The 24,388-nt window shown below is 47.8% G+C and overlaps 1 protein-coding gene across 4 annotated transcripts in view; it reads left to right on the top strand.

Annotated features, from left to right (window-relative positions):
• Adck1 (aarF domain containing kinase 1) overlaps window positions 1–9,642 on the top strand; it is a 96,366-nt gene extending 86,724 nt beyond the window's left edge. For all 4 annotated transcript variants that reach the window (XM_027418633.2, XM_027418630.2, XM_027418631.2 and 1 more), the window contains 4 exons: window positions 3,157–3,306; window positions 4,602–4,799; window positions 7,177–7,370; window positions 8,938–9,642. In XM_027418633.2, coding sequence (XP_027274434.1) covers window positions 3,157–3,306; window positions 4,602–4,799; window positions 7,177–7,370; window positions 8,938–9,109 — 714 coding nt within the window. In that variant the 3' untranslated portion in view covers window positions 9,110–9,642. The remainder of the gene's footprint in view (window positions 1–3,156; window positions 3,307–4,601; window positions 4,800–7,176; window positions 7,371–8,937) is intronic.
• Window positions 9,643–24,388: the final 14,746 nt, after the last annotated feature.

The raw sequence follows: 24,388 nt of genomic DNA, 5'->3' as shown, positions 1-24,388 counted from the left end.
CTGGGTATGGTATTTGACTTTGAATTGTAAAGTTGCTCTGTGAGGAGGTCAAACAGATGGCGTTAGTCCCACATAACTGCTAATGGAGATTGAGGACCGGGGTGACTTATCTCTCAGGCCACTGGTGCCCAAAGTGGCAGCACCAACATGGCTTTAGTGCTGAGCTATTGGCATCAGCCAACTCTTGTTCCTTGTGCTTTGTCTTCTATAACTGTCAGTCCTAGGGACATCTGGTTAGCTGAGCATTGAGAACAGCTCCCAAGTAGGAAGGTCTCCAAGTGGCAGCTGGCTGGGGGGCTGTTGAAATGGTGTGTGTGTGTGTGTGTGTGTGTGTGTGTGTGTGTACGTACAAGAGAGATAGAGATAGAGAGAGACAGACAGAGAGACAGAGTGAGACACAGAGAGGAGAGAGATAGAGAGACAGAGAAACAGGCAGAGAGAGGAGGGAGGGAGAGAGAGAGAGAGAGAGAGAGAGAGAGAGAGAGAGAGAGAGACAGAGAGACAGAGAGAGACAGAGAGAGAGAGAAAGGAGAGAGAGAATGCATGTGCTCTCCCTGGTGGCTTCACTTATATATATGTATATATCAGCAGCACCCGCACCTCAGGGATATGAGCACCCCCACCCTGAGTCCCCATGCCCCCAGGGGCCATCTTTCATTGTAGAAATAAGGGGCCCAGAGCGATTAGCAATATTTCAGAAAGCTTAAGGGAGATCATACATCTCCCTGTGACAGGTTTGCCCAGACTAAATGAAATGTCACTTCTCCACATTTTGACTGGAATTCCGTCAGCTCAGTCTGGCTGCACTGCTTATCTTGGGCCGATCAGGAACCCTGATTGGACTTTATATGCGTCCTTGACAAATAAAAATGAATGATTACTTAATAAATGGAATCGGTTTGTCAGATATGGCCTTTTGAAGCGTGGCTCTGAGGAGCTCCAAGGAGCCTAACAAAAAGGGTTCTTGGTCTCAGAGGTGGGGAACTGGCTGCCTTATCCAGGCCCTGCTTTGGCTGAGGCCTATCTCCCTGGGAAATAGAAAACATTGGCCCTGGGACCCCTGAGATTCGCCCTGGGGCAAAGTCCTGTTCCTAACTAGAATGACAGAGTCCCAAGGTATGTTTCACCCTAGGCAAATTTCAGGAGTCAGAGTGCTCTTGTGGCAGGGAGTAGTGCCTTTGGCATCTTCCTCTGTACAGGTGTGTTACAAAGAACCAATGATGACTACCACAGGGACATCTACAAGAAGTCACTAGGTCCCAAGCCCTGTGGCATGCTCCTTCACTTCTGCAGCCACCCATGAGAATTATGATTTACTGAAGCCAGTAGCGTAAGAAGCTGGTTCAAGGTCTCCAGAGAAAGGTACAGAAGTAGGTGGGAGCCATGTAGAGGGGCTTTGTTAGGCAGCTGGGGGTCATACCTGCTTTGAACAAACAGGACTCTGCCATGAGTAGCTTTATCCTCAGTGCTTTCACTCCCTTGTCTGCAAAGTGGGGGTCATAATCGTTCCAACCCTTTGAACATTATTAGTAATGATGGCAGCTGTTGTTCTAATGAGGGGTTATTCTATTCAAGTCTTCTGTAGCCCACGCTCGCCCTGGGCTTGCAACTCTCCCATCTCAGGCTCCAAGGTGCTGAAATCATAGGTCTATGCCACCACTTTTGACCTAACTCTTGACCGTTAGGTCATTCTTGATCTTTTAACTTGGTGCTGATTACAAATGGTTGGGTCTTGGGGGGAGACTGATAGGATTAGGATAAACTGGGTAGGGAACACAGCATCTTAAAGCCAATGGACAGCTCACTCACATTGAGTGCAGAGTCTTACTTTGCTGGTCTGGTGCTGGTGCAAGCAAGTGCATGCGTAATGGAGCCCGTCTACAGCACATCAATCACACCTCAATAAAGCCGTTTAACAAAACAGAGCCAGTCCCTGCTGTCCTGGGAGTTTATGATAGTGAACCAGATGGTCATTTGTCAAATAATCACACGAGTAATTGCTAGTGCTGTAGAAGAAAAGGCCAAGGATCCTTTAGGAGTATATGGTGAGAGCATGCCTCCAGCCCCAGATAGGAAGGAAAGGTGCCTGGACCTAGAGATGGGGAGATGGCAGAGGTGCTTTGTGGCAGTGGGAATGGTTTGCACTGAAGTCCTGAGGTAGCAAGGCACTGGCATCACTGAAGGCTGATGTGGCCAGAGAGTGTGTGTCTCACGCAAGGGGATACCAGGGAGAGAGGCAAGACATTATTAGGTCATAGAACTTGTTGCATAGGACTTAACAGTTGAGGAAGAGTCTTAATCTTGAGTCCCCCTACCCATGAGCTCCAGCTCCCCTGTCTCCACTATGTTCATTTGTTTATGACCATGAGGTTCAACTGAGGTTGGAAGGAATGCCAAGGGCAGTCAGTGTCCCCTGGACACCCATCGACACATCATCTGGGGGCCCTGGTCTGGTTCTATTCAGCAGCTGCTCCCTAGCTGGGAAGAGGCTTTTAGCTTTAATAAAAAAGGAGGTAGAGATAAGAAGGCTGCCTTGGCAGGGTGCGCAGAAGTGACAGGATGATTTAAATGGCCTCTCCAGTGTCGTTTCTTCTCTACAGACACCATAAATCAGATTAGCATTGGGCTCTGGGGGATGGGGAGAGGGGAGCAGGGCCTGCACTCTGGGTCTGTCTAGGACCGGCCTGGTGGCAGGGCAGCTGCAGAGGAGGGTCATTGTATCTGTCACCTGTTCCTGACCCAGCCCTGTTCTTTGACGGAGTAGTGGGACTGTTCCCACAAGCCACTCTCATTTTTTGGAAAGAGAGAAGAGGGGCTGATAAGAGAACAGGGAGAAGAGAGATGAGGGGAGTGGGCAGGGCAGTGTGGGAGGTGAAGACTGACAGCCATCAGGAAATGGAGAAGCAGCCATTCTCCTCCCTTACATGCAGGGAGTCACACGGGGAACTCAGAAAACACTGGAGTTCCAGGTGGTTTTAATGTGTGGCCGTGTTTGAGCTGAGCCTCACTTAGACGTGAGAACTCCATTATCTCATACTGCTCTGGCCCAGTGGGTCCCGTCGTTGTCTCTTGAAAGTGGCTAGAGTGGGTGATGAGAGAAGTTCCTGGAGCAAGTATGGGCATGGCCGAGCTCCCACTGGGTTGCTTCTCTTTCAGATATCCTGCCACCTGGGCAAGATGTACAGCGAGATGATCTTTGTCAATGGCTTCGTGCACTGTGACCCCCACCCAGGCAATGTGCTAGTGCGGAAGCATCCAGACACGGGCAAGGCTGAGATTGTCCTCTTGGACCATGGGCTTTACCAGGTAGGAGAAAACTCTGATGCCCACTAATGCCCTCAAGAAGCCCTGCAGATGGGGGGAGGCAGGTAGCTGGGGAGGGCCCCTCTCCTCAAGGAACTGTCATTTTTGTTATAGACCTAGCCCAAGAGTTTGCTGAACCTCAGCATCCATGCATCAAAATGAAGTCGCTCTGGCCTCTTTTGTAGCTGTTGTGAGGAGCAGATAGGAGGAGTGTGCCAGTGTGGCTATGTCTTCCCAGGGGACTGCAGGCCACCAGACTCTACTGTGTGTGAGCGGGAACTTCAGGAGACAGATGACTGCATAATCGGTGCTAGTGAGGAAAACAGGGTTGGAGGCCCCAGACTTTGTCTTCTGGAACTCAGGATAAACAGTTAATATAGAATGAATGAGCCACAGCCAGCACCGAAAAAGTGGGGCATATTATTATCAACCCGGGACCCCAGCTTGACTTGTTTCCCCGAGGTACTTGGTCCTGAAGAGATTCCACATTCACCACAGCTCCTTTCTCAGGCCTTGATACCACATCCCTAATCTCGGCCTCCGCTGAAAGGCTTGGTAAAATAGGATGCAGGCCAGAATTAGGCCAGCTGTAGTCACATGGAGCCCCAGAGACAGATAGTCCTAGGCATGTTGGGTGGAGTCTTCAGGGCTCTGTTCCCTAGGACTCACAGGAGGTGAGGGCAGAGGAGAGGGCGAGGGGATATGTGGGAAAGCTTTGAGGGAGGAGAACTGTGCTTGTCTTCCTGGGAGGCCAGGGAAGTAGCCTGTGCCTAAAACGGAGACCGCAGTATAGATTTTGGAGGGCAGTTAGCAGTCTCTGCCTGTTAGGACCAAGGCTTGCTAGTACAGGTTGAGTATCCCTAATCCAAAAACATGCATTCCCAGTGCTGGAAGATTTTGAGCACCGTGGCACCGCAAGTGGAAAATTCTATGCCTCCTAACTTTGTTTCATGCTCAAAATTGTTAAACACATCGTGCAAGGCTACCTTTAGGCCATGTATGTAAAGCATGTATGAAACAAATGAATTTCATGCTTAGATGTGTGATCCAGCCCCAAGATACTATGTATATGCAAATCTGAGAAAGAAAAACCATGAAATCTAGAGCATTCTGGTCCTGGGAGTTTCAGATTCATGATATTCAAACTCTGTTAGCTTTGAACTTGGGCCCCTAGGAACGGCTGAGTGTTGGGGGAACGATGGTCCTCCTCATGCCCCGTGTAGTGCTCAGCATCAGTCAGGGCTTCAGGCCTTGGGTCAAGAGAGACTGCTTGCTGACCATTGCTGCCCTGGCTCTAGGTGCTCACAGAGGAGTTCCGCCTGGACTACTGCCGTCTGTGGCAATCCCTGATCTGGACTGACATGGAGAGGGTGAAGCAGTACAGCCAGCGCCTAGGGGCTGCAGAGCTCTACCCACTGTTTGCCTGTATGCTGACAGCCCGGTCCTGGGACTCAGTCAAAAGAGGCATTGGACAAGCTCCAGTCACTGCCACTGAGGTAGGTGACCGTCTCACAGATGCAAGGATCAGGGCCTAGGGACCACTTCCAACCAATTGTCTAAGGTTCATGATTGGTGGGCTGTGTGTCTCTGTAGGGAGGGCTGTACTGGAACCACACAGGATGAGAAGCAGGGAGGAGAGTAGAAACTATGGCACTGGAGTGAGGAGGGCAGGGGAAGGATAGCCCGTTGTGTTCCCTGGGACCTCATTAGCCTGGAGGAGACATAAAGCTTGTGGACTTAAAATCCTAGACCTCAGTAGCTTAGTGAGATGCCAGGCTCCCTCCAGCATCCATCTTACTTCCAGGGGCCATCTTACTCCTGCAGCTCTTGTGCTTGTCCCACCCACTGGGCACAGTTCCCTGTGCCTGCATCACCCCCCCCCCCCCCGCCCCACTTCCTCTCCAACCGCAAACAGCTCTGTCCAAGTGAAGCAATCCCCTCTGCTTTACTTTTTTGCTCCTTCATTCATGGACTTTGACTGTCTAGACAGGACACAGGCTTTTGGGAGCTCCTGCTCCCCATATTCCTGGCCACTTCTGTGTGCCTGCCCAGGCTCACAGGAGCTTACTTGCTTACTTCTTAGTGGTGAACAGCAGACTCAACCTCCCCCCATCTCCCCCCCCCCCCGTCCCCCCGTCCCCCAGCCTCTTCGCATTGTGGACACATAGAGATGTGGTCCTACTCATGCTTTTGAAGAGCCTGGGCACTGCTTCCAGCACCTCTTCTCACTGGTCCCTTGACCTTGGATATTCCCATTAGCCATTTGGTCTTCAGGGTCCTTCCCTGCAAGCTGCTTTGTTACAAGCACCTCTGGCAAAGGCTGGGTCTAGAGTCTCAAAGGATGTCTTAAAGAGTTTATCTCTTGGTGGTGGGTGCGGTGGTGGTGGTGGTGGTGGCACACACTTTCAATCGCAGCACTCTGGAGGCGGAGACAGGAGATACTCTGTGAGTGTAGATCATCCTGGTCTACAGAGTGAGTTCCAGGATGGGCTTCAAAGCTACACAGAGAAACCATGTCTTGAAAAACAAAACAAAACAAAACAAAAAGTTTATCTTTTACCAGTTATTGGTTCCATTTTCCTTCAGACAGGCATGTTTCTCCAGCAGGCCTAGTGGCAGTGATGAACACTTGCTATTCCAGGCTCTACAGCCTTAAGAAGCACCCCAGAAGAGGGGACAATCTAGGGCTGGTAGGAGCTATGTTTTCTGTTTTATACTGTCATTGCATGTAAAGTGCCTACTCACGGTTCCTGGAGTTCATTCATTCAATAAACATTTGCTTTAGCTGGCCCCTGAGTGTGTTTCAAGGCTTCTGCGATCAACAGACAGACAGGCCTTTTGTGTAATTTACACTTTGGTTGAGAGAGACAGACAGTAAACAACGGAACAAACAGGCAAGTGGGATAATTGCAGGTTACAGGTACCCTGGCGGAAACAAGGAAAGAGATGTGAGAGAGGAAGGGGTTGGGAGCCTGGCTCAGAGACCTGGGATGGCGGTTGACATTTGAACTGAGGTGTGAAGGACTAGAGAGACACCAGCCTCAGGAGTACCTGGCACACTAAGGCCCCAGGCAAAAGCGTTTGGTGTGGTCTGGAGGGTGGTGGGCCACAGAGAACACCACATGGGGGGCTTTACGTGCTGCCGGAAGAGGTAGGAATCGGCTCTTAGGAGGAAGTGAAGCCCTTGGCAGGCTTTGAGCAGGATGCTCCTACGTGCTGTTTTATGGGTTTCTGTGGAGTGAGGGGCAATGAGTCAGTCACTTAGGAAGAGAATCCATGCTCAGAAGTACAGCTGGCTGAGAATGAACAAGACACCAGTAGCCCGGGACTAACAAGTAGCTCTTGGTTCCTGAAGAGTATGGAAGGGTCAGATAAACAGTTGGGGTCACTTTCAAAAAGAAGGGGCACTGGTTGTTGCGCAGGCTCCCACTCTCAGGACTCAGGCAGTGGCAGAACACGGGGGACAGTAGATAGGACGTGGGTCAAGGCTGGGGTGTGACCTGAGAGTTCTGTCCATGGCCTAGAGAGGGCTGGGCTCAGTTAGACGGTAGGGCTTCGTCCAGGTCTGCCTTGAAACTGGCATCCAACAAAGCCTTCAAGAATCCTTGGCCCTTTCTCAGAACACACTAGTGCTGTTTCCAGGGCTTGCCAGGGAGCCAGGCTGGGACCTCTCATCTGGATGGTCAGGCCCCAGGGCCCCAGTGCTTTTCTTTTCTTTTGGGATGGTGCTCCACAGGGTGTCAAGGCAGCTGTGCTAGAAGCTCCCACCTGGAGCTTATTTGTGTTCTCTTGGTCACAGGCTACCCCTGCTCCTGGCACTGTGATCTTCGTGTGCCATCCCAGTCACTCTCATGTCTTCTTGCTGCTATCTAGGACTCAGAGATCCGCAGTAATGCGGCCAACTACCTGCCTGAGATAAGCCAGCTCCTGAACCACGTGCCTCGCCAGATGCTGCTCATCCTGAAGACCAATGAGCTACTCCGCAGCATTGAGACCGCCCTGGGCACCCGGTCCAGTGCCAGTTCCTTCCTCAACATGTCTCGGTGTTGTATCAGGGCACTGGCCGAGTGAGTATGCTCCCGTCTTGGCCACCTCCCAGTTCTAGGAACTGTTCCATGGGCTTTCCTTCCCTCACCATTCAGTCCTTAGGGCCCAATCTTGACTTCTCACCCTCTAGATCTCCCTTCAATAATCACAGGGGGGGCAAAATCAGCTGCAGTGCATCAGCAGGTGCCTGGAGTTGGTGTCTGTGGGTAGCTTAGAACACCTGTATTTTGCCAAATGTTGCTCTGTAGACCAGGCTGGACTCGAACTCACAGAGATCGGCCTGCCTCTGCCTCCCCGAGTGCTGGGATTGAAGGCATGCGCCACCACTGACCAACTCCAGATGATTCTTTCTCTCAAAAATGTTTGAAGTTGGTTTTTGAGCATATCAACTCATCCAGGTGTCCCCTGGACTTGTGGTCAGGAAGCCCCAATATGAGCCTATTTCTAACTGGTCCTGGGACTCAGGTCCTAGTACCAGCCCAGGCATTGAGGCCATTGCTCTTTATACTGGAGATGTGGCTATGACCTGGGAAGATGTGGCTAGTAGGCTCTCTCAGGGTCACAGAGCTTTCTAGATGCCTTAACATCCTTGAGACACTGATGAGGAGGAGAACTGTGCTTCTTCAGGAAGGGTCTAGAGGAGCAAGCGCTAGGCCTCCAGTTGAGTATGGTGAACACACCAGAAAGGCTGTGCTCTGGCAGAATATTCTCAGTCCAGAGAGGAACCCTAGCTTGTGGTCACACCCCAGCCTGTGCATCCTGGAGAAGGAATGGGATCATTGTGGGCAACCAACAGATTTGACCACATAGATCATGCATTCACTAGCAAGTACAAGATTGGGTTACAGCAAAATACTCCAGTCAATGAAGGATAGAGTGTGATTTATCTTTTCTCTGAGGGCAGAGGAAACCAAGTCTTAAAAAATGAAAGGTCTCCGGTTTGGAGCTCAGTGGGGTCCGGGAGGCAGACAACCATTTGGGGTGAGAGACTGTTTAGAAGAGTTCCTAACACCATAGACAGATAAAAACAGGTAGGTAGAACACAGCGGGGCTGCCAAGGAGGGTTCAGGTCACTGTCGTTTACAGCAGCTATGAGAAAAGACGGCTGTGGCTTGATTAGCTCCTAGCCTGAAACCTAACAAGAGGTCATTATTCATAAATTCCAGTTTTCATTGTGTCTTGTGTTTGGTTCAGAGAGACTGAGCCGGGTTGATTCGTAGAGTGCTTGGCCCCCCAGAGTCACCTGACCCTCTGCAGAGGCTCTGACTGTACTTGTGTCAGGGTGAGATGGGCCTCTGGGTTGGCATATTTACTGTACTTTTGGAAAAAGAAACCACGCAATGCTCTGCTGGGTGAGGGGGTCAGAGCCTTGATGCCTCACTATTCTACTGCTTTGAATATCTTCTTTGGGATATTTGAGTTCCCCTGGCAGTTATGTAGTCAGGTAAGTAGATAGTCCCCAGGGTCAGGGAAGCTGGTGGGCTGGCCAGGCCACCTGCCATCTTTTATTTTTCTCCGTGGTGCTGGGCTGGTGTTTTCTCACCTCTGTTTCTTTGCTTCCCTTCTTCTTTCTCACCCCTCCTCTAGGCAGAGGAAGAGAGACGCCTGCTCATTCTTCAGAAGGACCCAGATATGTTTCAGTGAGGCCTTTAGCCTTTGGCAGATCAACCTTCATGAACTTCTGCTTCGAGTGAAGGGCTTGAGGCTACCTGGCTGGGTCTCAGCTCTCCTGGGCTGGCTGACTCGGGCTCCTCACTGAGTGTGACTTGTCGTTCCCTGCCCCTTCCTAGTGTCTTTCCACACCTCATTTGTTCCTTTATGCTCAGTATCCACTGACCCATGTCTGCCCAGGGTTGGCCTGTGGTCCGATGATGGTTGTCCATGGCACCGTCACACTCTGCTGTTGGAGCCCCCCACTGCAGACTTGTCTTGGGGCCCTGGACTGTACTGGAGACTGAATTTCTTTCCTCTAAGGAGGGGATAAAGCAACCTTTTTCCCATTTCCTGTTGGTGCCATTGGCTTGGTCATTCCCACTTTGTGGGGATTGTCAGGAAGGGCCAACCACATGTGCCAAAAGGGCACGTTTAACTTATAGGAAATCAGTAGGTTCTTGGAACTTGCTAAAGAACAGACTTTGTATTTTTGCCATATCACTCCCAAAGGTGTCTCGCCACAGTGAGGAAGGCTGCATCTGAGAATAAGCTGTGCAGCTGTGGGTTCATGCTGTCACGGTGACACCTCCAGTATTATATATATTGTGTTTCAATAAACCCTTTCAAGGTTGCAGGGACTGTCCCTTCTGACTCAATGGCTCCATTTGGACTTTTAGTTGCTCTTGGTAGCTGCTTCCTTGGGAAACCCCTAGGTTTCTAAGGGAGGTGTAGAAGAATGAAGTCTGGTTTGGTTGTAGAATTTATTTGCTAGGTTGGGAGCAAATCCACACGGTTTGCAGTGGACCTGAACACCATGTACCCTGGACCCTTCCCCTATGAGCCATGTGGGCTGTAAGATTGTTTGTCACAGGGCCACATCCTGTTCCTTGGAGGCTTTTCCTCCACCATCTACATCCCAGATCTTCATTGGTAGTATTAAGAAGTTCAAAGCTTGGACCTAGAGGCAGAGATAGTGTCCCACTTGCATCTGATGACTGGGACACCTGCCTTGTTCAACTGGTTAGGTCCTGACTTACCCTCTGGTTCTCAGTCAGTGACCTGAGTCTCAGGTCCAGGATTGTATCTGGTCCTTCCAGGTCTTTGGAGACATCAGTGATGAAACCATAGTCACTGTGGCTTTGTACATTCTGACATATCCATGTCACCTGTTGAAACTGTTTCTATTCTCTTGCTTTGTCAGCATTCACACCTCCCTAGTTCATCATCTGCTCCTATGTCTGCATGGTCTCCGGGTCTCCGAGACCCCACATATGGCAGGCCCTAGCTCCACGATCATCCATGCTTGCAGATGGATAACTACCCGATCAGAAAACTCCAAATCTGAGCCTTTGTTTGTTCTCTTTGTTAATGATACAACAAGCAGATTTTTCTGGTGATCAGAGACTATTTGCATTCTTTTATTTTCTGAAAGAATTAATTGTTCTTGGTGACCAGTTGGATATATCCAGGGACCCAGGAGAATGATTTGCAAGCTCTGTTATTAATCATGAGGATACATGCTGCATATTCTATTTTATGGTGCCTTTTACAGCCACTGAAGTAAATATAAATGTCCCTTCTGTTCAAGATAATAGTCACTTGCTTTTCACTGTGGATGTACTGGTTGGCTTACCCTGGGATTTAAAACATCAGCATGTTGCCTGTAGGCTTAGCACCCAAGACAGTTTCCGGGCTAGGAGGGGTGTTTGGGAGTGCAGGGCAGTTTGCAAATCTAGGAGTAGGCTGATACTTATGAGTGACCTCCCACACCACTGTAGATAAGGATTATGCTCGCTCTTTGAGTTGTCCTGTGTGTCTGAGCTGAGTACCTCTAAATATAGATGCCCTGGCCTTTGGTTAGTGCTTGGGGATATTGGCAGACTTGATAGTTTTCAGGGAGGTCGAACTCTTTGGAAAGCTGCATGTACAACTACTGGCTCACAGAGGTGCTTCGAGGATGGCCAGGTTAATACCAGCACTGTCTTTTCCAGGATCAGAGCTGGTCAGCCTCTAGACTGCAGGCTGTCGGGGCCTTCTTGCCACCGCACAGGGACACCCTAGAAAGACAGAGCTGCTCTAAGAGGTCCCCAAGCAAGTTCTGGGCAGTAGGGTTGATGGGAGGTTTGCAGCAGTCCTTAGTGTGGGCGGGCACCCGTGGGAAGAGTGGTGCTAGTGGGGTGAACGGTCAGGCAGGTGTGGCTGAAGCAAGAGATGGGCGTGACCCGAATAAAGAAAACCAGTGTGTGGTGCATTCCTGGCAGTGGGGACACAGGGCACACTGGCTGCACAGGAGGGTCCATATTTAACAGGAGACCCTGAACACCAGGTAACCTGGTGCTACTATTCCCGCTTTGTGAACCGAAGGAAGTCCCTACAGTCCTGTTTGGCAAAGAGCCATTTTCTCATCAGCCCCCTTCCTCTTGCCATGTTCCCCTCTCCTGTCTACAAAGCAAAGCCTGGAGGGTCAGGCTGTCTTTATCTGATAGAAGGAGGGCTCAGCCTCCAGAAGAGTCAGTGGGAGCCCTGGGTTCTGCTGTCACTGCTGTTTTCCAGGGTCACTGCCTTCTGGTCAGGCCTGGCTGCACCTAGAGATGCCATGGCAGCCCAGCACCAGCCTGCTTCCCCTCAGTGCCAGGTTGTCATTGGACAGGACCATAGGGATGATGAAACACTACTACTTTCTTTCAATTCTGCCTTCGGTTCCTAGTGCAGAGCTCTGACTTTTCTTCCCATGTGCCTCTCTCCTGGGAAAGTATGAGGCTGTCAAGACCAGCACAATGATGGGTGTTCAGCCCTGCCTTTCCAGCTCCTTCCTGTTCCCCCTCCCTGGACCATGTATGATCTTTCTATAGATTTTCCTGTGTAAACCAGCCACTTAGGGTCCTATTAAGCTCTGAATTTTGCCTCTGTGAGCCTGGGTGACACTGCATTGGTAATCAGCCTCCAGGGGATTGTAGTTTGCTGAACCAGAGACCATACAGAGTTGCAAGGTTGGAAAAATAGTGGTTTTGGGGGTGTGGTCCCAGGACAGCCACCAGTCCATCACCCAGAAACTTGTTAGGAATATAGTCCCTGTCCAGACTCACTGAACCAAACCCTGGCTTGAGGCCACCAGTTGCTTTAATAATACTTCCAGGATATGCTGACACATTCTTACCTCCGAAGTTCCACCTCAATGGATCTCAGTGCTCCCTGCACAGCAGAATCCCTGGAGAGAGCTTCATCTGCCTGAGATTCTGAGTTAGTTGCTTTAAATGCATGCCAAACCCATCCTAAGATTTGTGGCTAAGTTGTTATCCTGAAGTAATTTTTGATTGCTGGCTGATTTGCAAATGTATTATACCCCTTTCCCCAAGGTCAGCACCTCACGAAACCAGGTTGCTTTGATTAATAAGATGGATGTTCACTTTAGTACAGTGTTAGTAACAAAAGGACAGATGCTGCTGATGTAGCCAGTCCCTCACCGACGTCCTCACTGTGTTGTAGATCTTGTCTAGACTTCATCATCCCAGCTCCTCAGACTCATTTGATCTGTAACAGCCCAGCTTCTCAAACCCTCCTGTGTTCTGAGACCTTGACTCTTGGGAAGAGTGCTGGTTACAGACTTGTAGAATGGCTCTGTCCAGTGTCTGTTTTCTCGTGACTAGACTTTGTTGAGGGGTTTTGATTAGGGGCTCACCCTCCTTCTCCCATCCTGCCTTAGGAATACAACCCTACTGTGATCTTGCTCTTTGAGGCTCCCCAGCTGGGGTTGGGACTCCTCCTGCTTTAGTCTCATATGCCTTCCAGATTCTTCTAGAGAAGGAAGACATAGCTTAGGAACTCCTCATCCCTGGGCACCAGGCAAAAGATCTTCCAAATCAAAAAGCTTTCAAGAAATAAAGCCCACAGATAACACAAGGAGATAAGCACAATGCAATTAAAATGGTGTTGTGGTTTTGATGTTTCCATTAGTTATAATTAACTCTTTAACCACCCCAATTATAATGAGCAGTGACTATAGTGCCATCAGAACCTTAACCATTAGTCCCCTTCCTCCCCAAGAGGCAGAGTCAGTGATGGAAGTTTTACTTTCTAGGTGTATTAGCAGTTTTAGAATGGGAATGACCTGTGAGCTTCATAGGGAGCTATCGGCCAGTCATGCAGGGTGGGTGTGACCTGGCAGCCCACCAGTGCCTGCAACTCTAAGCAGGGACAAAAGAGCCTTACCTGGGCTGTGGTGGCCAGGTGTATTGAGATCTGCTGGTCATGAACGATGGAGGCGACTGATGGGCCTGCCCCCAGCGTGATAATAGAGAGGGAGAGTCGGGGATGCTAGCAACACAGAGACTTTCTTCTCTTCAGCACAGACATTGGGTGGACATGAAGCCCTTTCAGACTCACCAAGCTAGGGAACAGAGAGAGGCAAAGCAAGGGAACTGGCTGTTTCTGCCCTCATGGAGCTTCTAGAAGGCACAGCTCAATTGCCAGGGCTATTTAGCTAGTTAGAGCTCCTTTCCAGTCCAAAGCAAGCATGTGCATACCAGATAAATATAAATATCCATTGACAGTGGTTGGGCCATCACCAAGTCAGTTTAGGGTAAAACTGGAGGGCAAGGGCAGGAGTTGGCCCAAGTTCTACTCTTCTTTCCATGTATTTACTCCATATTGCCAACTTACTTGGACAAGTAAGTTGGGCTATCTGGGCTACAATTTCTCAGTTAGAAAAGTGGAGATAGAGCTGGGCATAGGCATAGTGATGCATGCCTTTAATCCCAGCACTAGGGAGGCAGAAACAAGTGGATTGCTGAGTTTGAGGTCAGGCTGGTCTACAGAGTGAGTTCAAGAACAGCTATAACTACACAGAGAACCCCTGTCTGGAAAAGAAAAAAAAAAGGACAAAAATGGAGATAATACATAGCTGAAAGGATCAGGTTATATAAATAATAGAATGTCCTTGGAGAAGAAAGCCACCCAGTAAATGCCCAGTATTTATAATAAATAATAAGTATTTATTATTAACTCCTGTGGATTCACTTGTTCTTGAAGAGGACATGGGTTTGGTTCCCAGTACCCACAACTGTCAGTAGCTCCAGTCTGAGGGAATCCAATGCCCTCTTCTGACCTCTGTGAGCATCAGGCACACATATGGTACACATACATACATGCAGGCAAGACACACTCATAAAATAAATCTGAAAAAATTTAAATAAATAAAAGATTAAAAGCTGAGATCTCAATTTCCAACAGCTTCCCTTGCAGCTTGGTTCACTCATGACATGAATGGTGAAGGGGAATCTTAGGAGAGTGGGAAAATCTTTCTTTAGAAAATGTTAAAGGCGTATTTGTACGTATCGCCTCTTCCTTTCAGCAGGAGAGGCTGATGTGTGGTTTGGGATATCTGAACCTATAGTTGCTATTTTATGACCTTAAGACAATTGAGAACCATGTATTTTATTGGTATATTGCGATGGACTGCATTATGTCCTTCCTTAAGGGAGTAGTATTTCAATATAAAGTCTTAAAGATGAGGTTCTGATCCTAGTGGGGTGGTCTCCTCACAAGATAGGGAGACACCAGAGCTCCCTCTCTACCTCTCCAGAGGGGGGGATGTGAGACTGTGAGATGGTAGATGTTCACAGGAAGATAGATAGAGGTCGCTGGAACCCAACAGTGCTGCCCCTTTCTGCACTCCCAGCATCCAGAACTGTGAGAAAGCAATTTGTTGTTTGAAGCAACAAGTCTGTGGCAGTTACATGTGGCAGCCTCAGAGAATACAGGCATTGAGCATCCTCTGCCAGGTTCTGGGCAGCCTCATATCATTGCCAGTTAGAGCAGTGTCACACTGCACTCATAGATTTAAAGTAAAGCTCATTACGCAGCTCATATAAGGTAGAGGGATTCCTCTGGGAAAGGACTCAGGTTCCATCTGGAATGGGACCTGAGGAAGAGACGGACAGATTGTTGGCTTTCGTTGTGGTCAGGGTGGGACCATGGCTGTTTGTGAGAGTAGACACAGGATATGTATCTGTTGTAGAAAATGGGACTAGGAAGATTTTAGAGCACCAGGAGGGCCCATGTCTGTTAATCTGATATTGCTAAACCTGTGGTCTGTGGTGGGCATCAGGAGATCCACCTTAGATCTCAAAGATCCTGGCAGTTTGTATTAGGAATGCTTTGTTTGTTTAGCTGCAATACCAAATTTGCATGAACTTAGGGAGTGGCATACACACCATTGCTTCAGTTTCTCCTGGCTCTAGAGGTCAGAAACCACACATTGTTTAGGCTACAGAGAATGAAAGGAATGTGTTGCTTGGCCTTTTCTGGTCATGGAGGCTGTTTGCATCCCTTGCTTGTGGTTGTATCACTCCATCCTTGTCTCTGTTGTTATGGTTCTCCTCTGATCCTCCAATTCTCTCCAGAAAGATTGTTTTAATGAACACAGGAGCTATCCGACTAACTCAGAGGAATCTACCTTGTCTGCAAAGCACTCTGACCATGTAGGGTAGGGTACCATTTGTGGACATTACCCAAAGCAGTAATACTCTATCTCCCGTGGTACTGATAGTGCTAAGCCAGTGTTGTTCTGAGCGGAAGACTTAGCTGCCAATAAGTACTATTTTAAAGCAATAAAGATAATAATATAGCTAATACTGAACACTGATCATAGTGCCTCTTCATGGATTCGGCTTATGGGACAACTCTACATACTCTAGGGAGCACTGCTGTCAGCTTGAACAGAAGAACACACTGCACAGAAGGCCTGTGTCACTGTGGGAAGCAGCCAGGAACCAGAAGCAGTGGGGACAGACTCTGAACTGTGGTAGCCCACAGCCAGGACTTGTCCTCAGCCCTTTCATTGCACGACACATTGCTTTGACTTTCTGTTTTCCTCCACTGGAGTGCACAGCTTGACCTGAACTTCCTAGGTTGCTGGAGGTGAAGCCCTCCTTTCTTTCCAAAGCCTCCTTGGCCTGGGGTTTCTGGGTACTTTTACAGGGTACAGCTGGGTGAGGGTACCCCCTTGAGTGTTATTTCTCACGTAAGCACTAAGTTCTTGGAAGCCAGGCCTCTTGGAACACTGCCTACCAGGGTACACCCTTTCCAGAAGGTTCTCATAAGGGGAGTTAATATCAGAAATACCATTTGTCTTTCTAGGAATATAGAAGTAGTTGTAATTTTTTTTCTAATTCTTTCCCTCCATCCCAAAAATTCAGGCAAGAGTGACCAGAATGTGAGGGAATTAGGAGGGAAACCATATCCATTCAGGAGGTTTGAAGGAACCGAGTGAGTTCTGTCACGGATTAGTTCTGATTCATAAGTGTCATGGCAGCTGGCCTTGAGTAGCCTCTGTTCCTTTCTCTGCCTTTGGCCTTGTGCCGAGTCTCTGGTGGTAGCCAGCATCACCATGCTGGGCTAAACAGCCAGAGGTTAGGCTGGTCTTCTTAGTTCTCCTCTCACCGGGTCTCTAAGCCACAACTTCCCTTCTGTGGGATGGCAGCAGCTGTCCCCACAGGTGTTCTCCACAGGTTGTAGTGGCTGTGAATAGAGCTGCCAAGTCAACAAGGGAGAGCAACGCTGTAAACCCAGCCCCGGCATCTTGGGGCCCTGCTCTTTTCACAGACATCCATCTTCACAAGTGTACAGACTCCTGCCCGAGCCAAGGAGGTAGACAGCCACCCTCTGGTCACAAAGATGGTATCCAGTGCCAGTGACACTCCTGAGAAGACTATTGGGAGCTGTGGAGAATGACCACTTCCCTTGGGCCCCAGCTCCAGTGGCTAATCCCAAATGCCACCATTCCTGCAGGCCAGATCCTCCATTGAGTTTTCAAGTACAAGCCAATAAACCTGCAGTCTGCTAGCCTGCATTCTGCCACTCCATTATTTTATGAGTTACTTTAAACTGGTGGTTTGTCTTTGGAGGGAGTAAGTCCTGATCACTTTCCTAGCGGGGGGCCTGGATCTATGTTGGAAGCTAACAGGGAGCCTAGAGAAGTCCAGAAGTGAACCCCTGTACAGGGATAGACAATGACCCCACAGGCTGGGGACTCTGCAGAGAGCTGAGCAAGAACAGACAGTTAAGTGGCCACACTCTTACTGTCATTGCTGCTGCCGAAGGTACAAATCAGAGCTACAGACTGAGTGCTTTACACACCATTGTGATCCTTGTCACATTAGATGTCAGCTTTGTATGCTGACTATGTCTCTTTTTCTGATAACCCAGGCTTGGGGGAATAGAGTTAGAACTGGCTATTGGGCTTAATTTTTCCTATTGATTCTGCTTGCTGGTGTCTACACAGGTGATCCCCAGAGAGCTGGCAGGCGCTGGTTCCTTAATCACTGTATTATTTGATACAGACATCCTTGGAAGCGTTTAGGATAAAGACAGACTCCCACAGGTATCCCCCTACTGCTGTGTGCTAGGCCGCCTAGTTCACAGGACCCAGCACAGCCACGCATGATTTGGGAACTGGGGTTGTGTGTGGACTATCTCCCACCATTCTTCATTCCATACATCAGAATGAGTGGATTAGTAGTACTCACTGGAGAGTTGTCACCCCCTTCCCTGTCTGCCTGTGTCATTGTTTATTCATGAAAGGTCCATTTGGCCTTCCCAGATAGTAGGTTCACACCAAGTCCATGGCCTGACTTTGCTTTCAGGTAGGTTCAAGCCCTTTGCTCCCTCGGTGACAAATCTCAAGTTCTGCCTTCTGTGGGGAACTCTCTAGACCATTGTGCCCCTTATCTGTCCATCTCAGTCCCTCTGACCCTCTTCTTGATCCCAGTCATCCAGCCCTCAGTTGTTCCCCGCCCGTATTGTCTCTAGACAATGAGGTTCATGATGGTTTTCTCTCAGGCCCTTCTACCCCACAGGTTGTAGTAGACAATAGAGGCAAAAGTCAGTTCATTTACATATGGCTGTCTACACTTGCCTTGGCCCCAGTACCAGTGTCCTGGTTGGAGAAGCCAGGTTAGTCAGACATGATGCTGTCGTGAAGGCCTGGAGCCTTGGACATGAGCTGGCTTTGGCTCTTTCTTGAGGGAGCAGTGGTAAGTGAATCTTATGGTCCGGAGAGAAAGGAATTTTGACATTTCTTGGGGACCAGTCATTTCTGTTGGCAGCCTTACCAGGAAGGAAGGAAGGTTCGAGCTCATCTCTGTGGAACCAGAATGTCTCGGGATGTCCTTATGATCAAAGAGCATGCATTCATTGTCTTAGTATTTTAGTGAATAAGTTCATCAGCAGCCATTTGCCCAAAGCCTAGATAGGGCTCAAGTCTCAGACTTTGTCCACTGCACCCCCCCCCCCTAGACACTCCCTTTTTCTATCTCTTGTATTCACCAACTTTCCAGTATCTCTTTACCTCCACCCCCACCATGTGGTTCAGACTGGTACCCTGTGGCCTATTGTCCCTCCTCATCTCCATCGCTCTTCCTAACAAATTGCTCACTGACCTGTAGTTTGCTTTAGGTCATAATTGCCCACCTGCCTGTAGGCACATAGCCCCAAGCCTATTTGTTTAAGATTTCTTGCAAAGACTAGTTTACCTAAAATTAAATACTCTTGGCTCTTTTCAGAGTCATTAGACCTTCCTGTTTAAAGATTTTTATGGCCAATTCATGAAAGATCATTTGACTTAATTTCATATTTCTAATAAGTATTTATTACATGTGCAGCTTTGGTGAATGATTGATTACCTTGTGTTCTTATGGATATATTTTTCTAGGTTACCCACTTTCATTAACTTTAAAGATAACCAATATTGTACCCAAAGACACTTTCCTCAGAATATAGCTGCCCTAGCAATAAATACCTAGGACATTAATTATAATCAATTTTTATGTTCAGTGTCATAAAATCCCCTTAACTAAGGGCACATTAATTTCCAATGGAGGGAATTAGTATCAGCATTGAGTTTTGTGGTTCATACTGTGCCATGATTTAAAGACCCCCCCCCCCCATGATGATTCTTGTGAGTAATACAGGTCGTTAACTACTCTTATAGCCAGTGACTGAGATCACATGTGTGCTCCACTTGTGTGGACTGAACCAATAAGAGATGACTGGGCTGCAAGAGCTGTAAGGAAGGATATGACTTCGAGTTTTATTCCATGGCACGGAAGGAATGGAATACACTACCACCAGTGAGAAAATGTGTGAACTTTTGGTTCAGGGAAGTAGACCACATTAGTCTGGGGCTCTAAAACAATTATGGAAAGTATTGGCATGGTGCCCCTTCCTATTATGGTTGATGGTGACTCCAGAGAAGGATGACTGCATTCTTCCATACCAAGCTGGGATGTGGCTGCAGAATCCTTCTGAACATAGCATGCCAGTTCCCTGCCATCGATGGAGCACTTATGCCAGTTGATCCTTTTCTAACTCGGAGACTTTCTTTACTGGGGATAGACTTGGGGCTCTCAAAAATGAAAGGACAGTGACCTGATTAACTTCTCCACTATGCCAGAACATACCTGTCTTTCAGTGATGAGGATTCAGTCTCCCTGGAAGAGACTAATTTAAGGGCACCGTGGTGACATTCCCTGGTTTAGATAATATTGTCACCAGTGCTGTGTGGCTGTGTCTTCTGCAGGGAGTTTGCTCTTCTGAGATGTGAGAATCCATTTGCCCATCTAGTTTTATGTTAACTTGACACACACTAGAGCCATTTTTGAAGAGGGAACATTAGTTGAGAAAATGCCCCTACCAGATTGGCCCTTGGGCAAGACTGGGGTGCATTTCCTAAACAGGGCCCAGCTCACTGTGAGTGCTGTGGTCTCCGAGCACCTGGTGATCCTGGGGTATATAACAAAGCAGGCTGAGCAAGCCTTGAGGAGCAAGCTGGTAAGCAGCCTTCCTCCATGGCCTCTGCTTCAGCTCCTGCCTCCAAGTTCTGCCCTGACTTCTTTCAGTGATGGACTGTGATAAAGAAACTGTAGGCTGAAATAAACCCTTTCCACCCCAAGCTGATTTTGGTCATGGTGTTTTCTTCTTCTTCTTCTTCTTCTTCTTCTTCTTCTTCTTCTTCTTCTTCTTCTTCTTCTTCTTCTTCTTCTTTTTTTTTTTTCACTAGGACAACATCCTGAGTCACTTGCACTGGAGCACAAAGGAGCTCTGGAAGAGCCGATCTCCTGTAGTTGTGGGGCTGGGGAGGCTCACTAATGGAAGTTAAAACTTGTGTGTGTTAATCAGTTGGCATCTTAGGGAAAATCTGCACCCCAACCTTTCTCCGATTTCTTACCTGTCAAATAAGGAGCCGACATTACATCAGTGGCTCCCAGTGGACCTGGGAATCCCCTTTGGGACTTTCTGGAGATGTGAGTACACACGTTTGCTTATCACAATTATTTGACGATTGCTACTGGCATTGACATGTTGGGGATCACAGATTCAAGATATCTTTCTGTGGTCAGTTTCAACAAATAATTTTTTTTTTTTTGTGAGAAGTGTGATTTCCAGATGCCACATAGCACACTTCTGTAACCAAAGTCCTGTTTGTACCTAACTCTGTTTTAAACTTGCAGGCAACACATTCTCTGCATGGTTTAAATTAATACCTGTTGAGTTTTCCAAGAACTCAATGGGCATGAGGGTGGAGGGCTGGTTAGTTTCTTTGGGGAAATCATTGCTGACTATTTTGGAAGACTAATGACTACATGGAACCTACATTTGAATGGTCAGTGCAACCCACCTGTATCAATATGACTTTTAAAAATTATGTGTGTGAACTAATCACTGAACTGAACTGGAATCCAGTTGCAGAGAAGAATGAGTGATGGGCAAAGGGGTCCAGACCAAGCTGGTGAAACCCACAGAAACAGCTGACCTGAACATCGGGGAGCTCTTGGTCCCCAGATTGATAGCTGAAATACTAGCATGGGACTGATTCAGACCCCAGGAACATGGGTTTCAGTGAGGAAACCTCGGAAATCTACAGGACCTCCTGTAGTAGATCAGTACTTATCCCTAACATATGTGTGGACCTTGGGAGCCCAATCCACATAGAGGGATACTCTCGTGAGCCAAGACACATGGGGGTGGGCCTAGGCCCTATCCCAAAGTATATGATAGATTCTGAAGACCCCCTCTGGAAGGCCTCACCCTCCCTGGGGAGCAGAAAGGATATGTGATAGGTAGGGTGTTAGTTGGGGGATGGGTGGTAGGGGAGGAGGGTAGGGAGTGGGAACTGGGATTGTCATGTAAAACAATCTTGTTTCTAATTCAAATAAAAAAAGGAAAAAATTATGTGTGTGGGTGGTTCATGATTTTTTATGAATATCACTTTAGGATAGTGAGGGGATATTACCAAACATTTGTTGTAAAAAGGTTGTTCTAGGTTTTATTAGTCTAAAAAACACTAGTCTAAGGATTCTTTTTTAAGCCCTAAAACCTTTTCAGTTTGGGGAGAGTTGAGAGGAGATGTAGATACCATGAAAAAGTGAAAACACACAGCCATGGAAACAGATCAAAATAGAGTAGTGTTTATTGCCAAGACAGAACCCTGGTGTACAGCCCAGGAACTGGAGAGGAGCACTTAATTTTGGAATTAGGATCAGAACTTACTAGTTGTGTAAATGATTTTTTTAATTGTTAAGTATTTTATGGCGATCAACAAATTGTTGTGTTATGGATTGAGTGTTTCTGCCCTTGGCCCCAGTTACATATGTTGAAGTCTAAATCTACAGTTTGGATGTGAAGTCTTGGGATAATAATTAGGTCACAAATGTAGAGCCTGTCAATAGGATTAGTGTCTTTTTTTTTTAAGATTTATTTATTTATTATGTATACAACATTCTGCTTCCATGTATATCTGCACACCAGAAGAGGGTACCAGATCTCATAATGGATGGCTGTGAGCCACCATGTGGTTGCTAGGAATTGAACTCAGGACCTCTGGAAGAGCAGTCAGTGCTCTTAACCTCTGAGCCATCTCTCCAGCCCCAGATTAGTGTCTTTATAAAAAGAAGGAGGTGAGTTCTCTTAGCCTTGTAAGGACACAGGAGAAAGTGGCTGTAAGTCAGGGGACAGGTTCCCCAGCAATGCTAGTGCCTTGATCTTGGACCTCCTAGCCTTTCAAATCATGAGAACACATGTCTGTTTCTTCTACTCAGGCTATGGTATTTTCGCTTTAATATCCTGACCTCAGCAAAGCACCCAACTCAAATGTGTGTCCTCTATATACGGAAGCATTGCACGTGGCTCCTTTCCTTTTATTCGTAGTCTTTCCTCATGCCTTGTTTTCATGATGCAATTTGAATGGAATTAAACTTGAACAGCTCCAAATTATATAATTAATTACATTCAGCTTCAATTACAATCACTAATTGATCCAACCCTGCTAGCACAACACTTTCATTATTTGGCACACAATTATTGAGCGCCTACTTTGTGTTAGGAATAAAGTAGGAATTGGTCAATTTCTCTTGGGAAGGGAGAGTGGGGAGCGGTGGGGTTGTGGAGAAAAGCCATCTAGGGACAGCCGGCTGTAGTCAAGGATTTGGTGGGGAAGGAGGGAGCAGGGTAAATCCTGCTGGACTTAGAGGTTGCGGTTGAATGTTTGTTCACTAAAACTTCAAGTGGACCATGCTCTGGGATTGGGCAGGCTTCACCTTGGCACCAGATATTATATGATACAATCCAGGTCATGCTGGCTTTCACTTTCACTGACTCAAATAGTGAGCTAAAATATTAACAGGCACAAGCTGGGTGTGATGGTTGTACCTTGTGCCTGTAGCTCCAACTACACAGGGCATTGAGGTAAGAGGACCACTTGAGGTTGGAGTTCAATCCCATCCTGGGTAAAATGGTGAGATGCTGTCCAAGATTTAAAACAAAAATTAACTATTGGCGGTGGTGGTGCAGGCCTTTAATCCCAGCACTAGGGAGGCAGAGGGCAGGTGGCTCTCTCAGCCTGATCTACAGAGTGAGTTCCAGGACAACCAGGGCTACACAGAGAAACCTTATCTTAAAAAACCAAAAACCAAACCACCCCCCCCAAAAATTAAAACTAACCCCCCCAAAATTAATATATACACTGAATGTTTGCTACCCCAGGTGCCCTGGGTCACTTCTCTAGGCTTCCTTCTCCTAAAACCTCTGTGATCTCTTCCCACCAATATACTGCAACCTCTGGCTTTGTTCCCCAAACCTGAACAAGCACTCGGATCCCTGTTTCAACTGAGAGTCTTTTTCATCAGCTGCCTTCCAGCTGGTGCTGGTGTGGCTGGCCTGTCGGAAGCATTTTGAAGTTGTCAGGTGGTAGGTGAAGTTGTCAACTCCTTTTAGCTGTTGTTCCTTAAGGGAGAGGTCAGTGTGAAGTTACCCAGTGCTGAATCTTTGTTTGGGATGTGACAATATACCAGGAACTGAATGGCTGAAATGGCATAGACACTGATTTCTCACAGTTCTGGAGCCTGAGAAGCCCAAGATCAGGTGACGGCACATTGGCTGGTGAGAGTCCTCATCCCTGAATTGTGCTTTCTTGTTTTCTCATGTCAGGAGTCACACTCTCTCTCTTTCCCTCTTTCCATCCTTCCCATGCTAGTGTGGAAGCCAGCATTCCCTACTGCTGGGATTACAGATTCGTGCCATTGTAACTCGCTCTTTTATAAGGACATGAATCTTAGTCACGAAGGTGGAGCAGCCTCCACTTTTTAGGTAGCCATGTTGGGAATTAGGACTTTAACAGTATTTTTGGGGGCGGGGCAGTGTGGGGCACAAACATTCAACCCATGTTCCTGAGCTTTGCTTGTGGTGCTTGGCAAGGAGGTTGTTGCCCTATCGTGGCTTCCCAGGTTGGGACAGTTACTGCCTGATTGCTGTGTGTGTGGGGGGATTACTTTCTGTCCTGTGTTCTCATCTGAGGGCAGGGAGCATCTTATTTCTTCTGGTAGTACTTGTACTAAGCAGCTCACTGAAGTTTGAGTGAGTTTGGATGTGGTAAGAAGATGACGTGTTCAAGAAACAGGTTAGATATTTGTTGAGTGACTTAATAGCATTGTTCTTTCTGTCCACCCTTGAAGAGCTGGACCCTACAAAGGAAGGAGACATAGGTCAAAACAAAGATGAAATGTGGGAACGAAAAGGCACAGTTGTGTATTACCGTTCTTGTCAGCACTCTCCATGGAACAAGCTGCACGCTCGCTCCTACTTCAGAGCACACCCAGTGGTGGTCCATCCACTTTCTCAGAGATGGTGGTAGCATGAGCTTGGGAGTCAGAGAGCCCCCTGGAAACCAGCTCAATCAAAACAATGAAGAGGGCTTTATTCTGCAAGTTCTTCCATCCCAGCCTCACCATCTGCCTCTGCTTTCCTCCATGTCCGTTGTCCTCCACTTTCAACAAAACCTAGGCATTAAAAAACGTGAGAAGGATTGGTAGCTGAGGAAAGAGGACGAGCATCA

This window comes from Cricetulus griseus, chromosome 5 (genome assembly GCF_003668045.3).
Source record: "Cricetulus griseus strain 17A/GY chromosome 5, alternate assembly CriGri-PICRH-1.0, whole genome shotgun sequence".
Taxonomy (NCBI): Eukaryota; Metazoa; Chordata; class Mammalia; order Rodentia; family Cricetidae; genus Cricetulus; species Cricetulus griseus.
The sequence above is the reverse complement of the archived record's forward strand: the minus strand, read 5'-3'. Positions and strand labels throughout refer to the sequence as shown.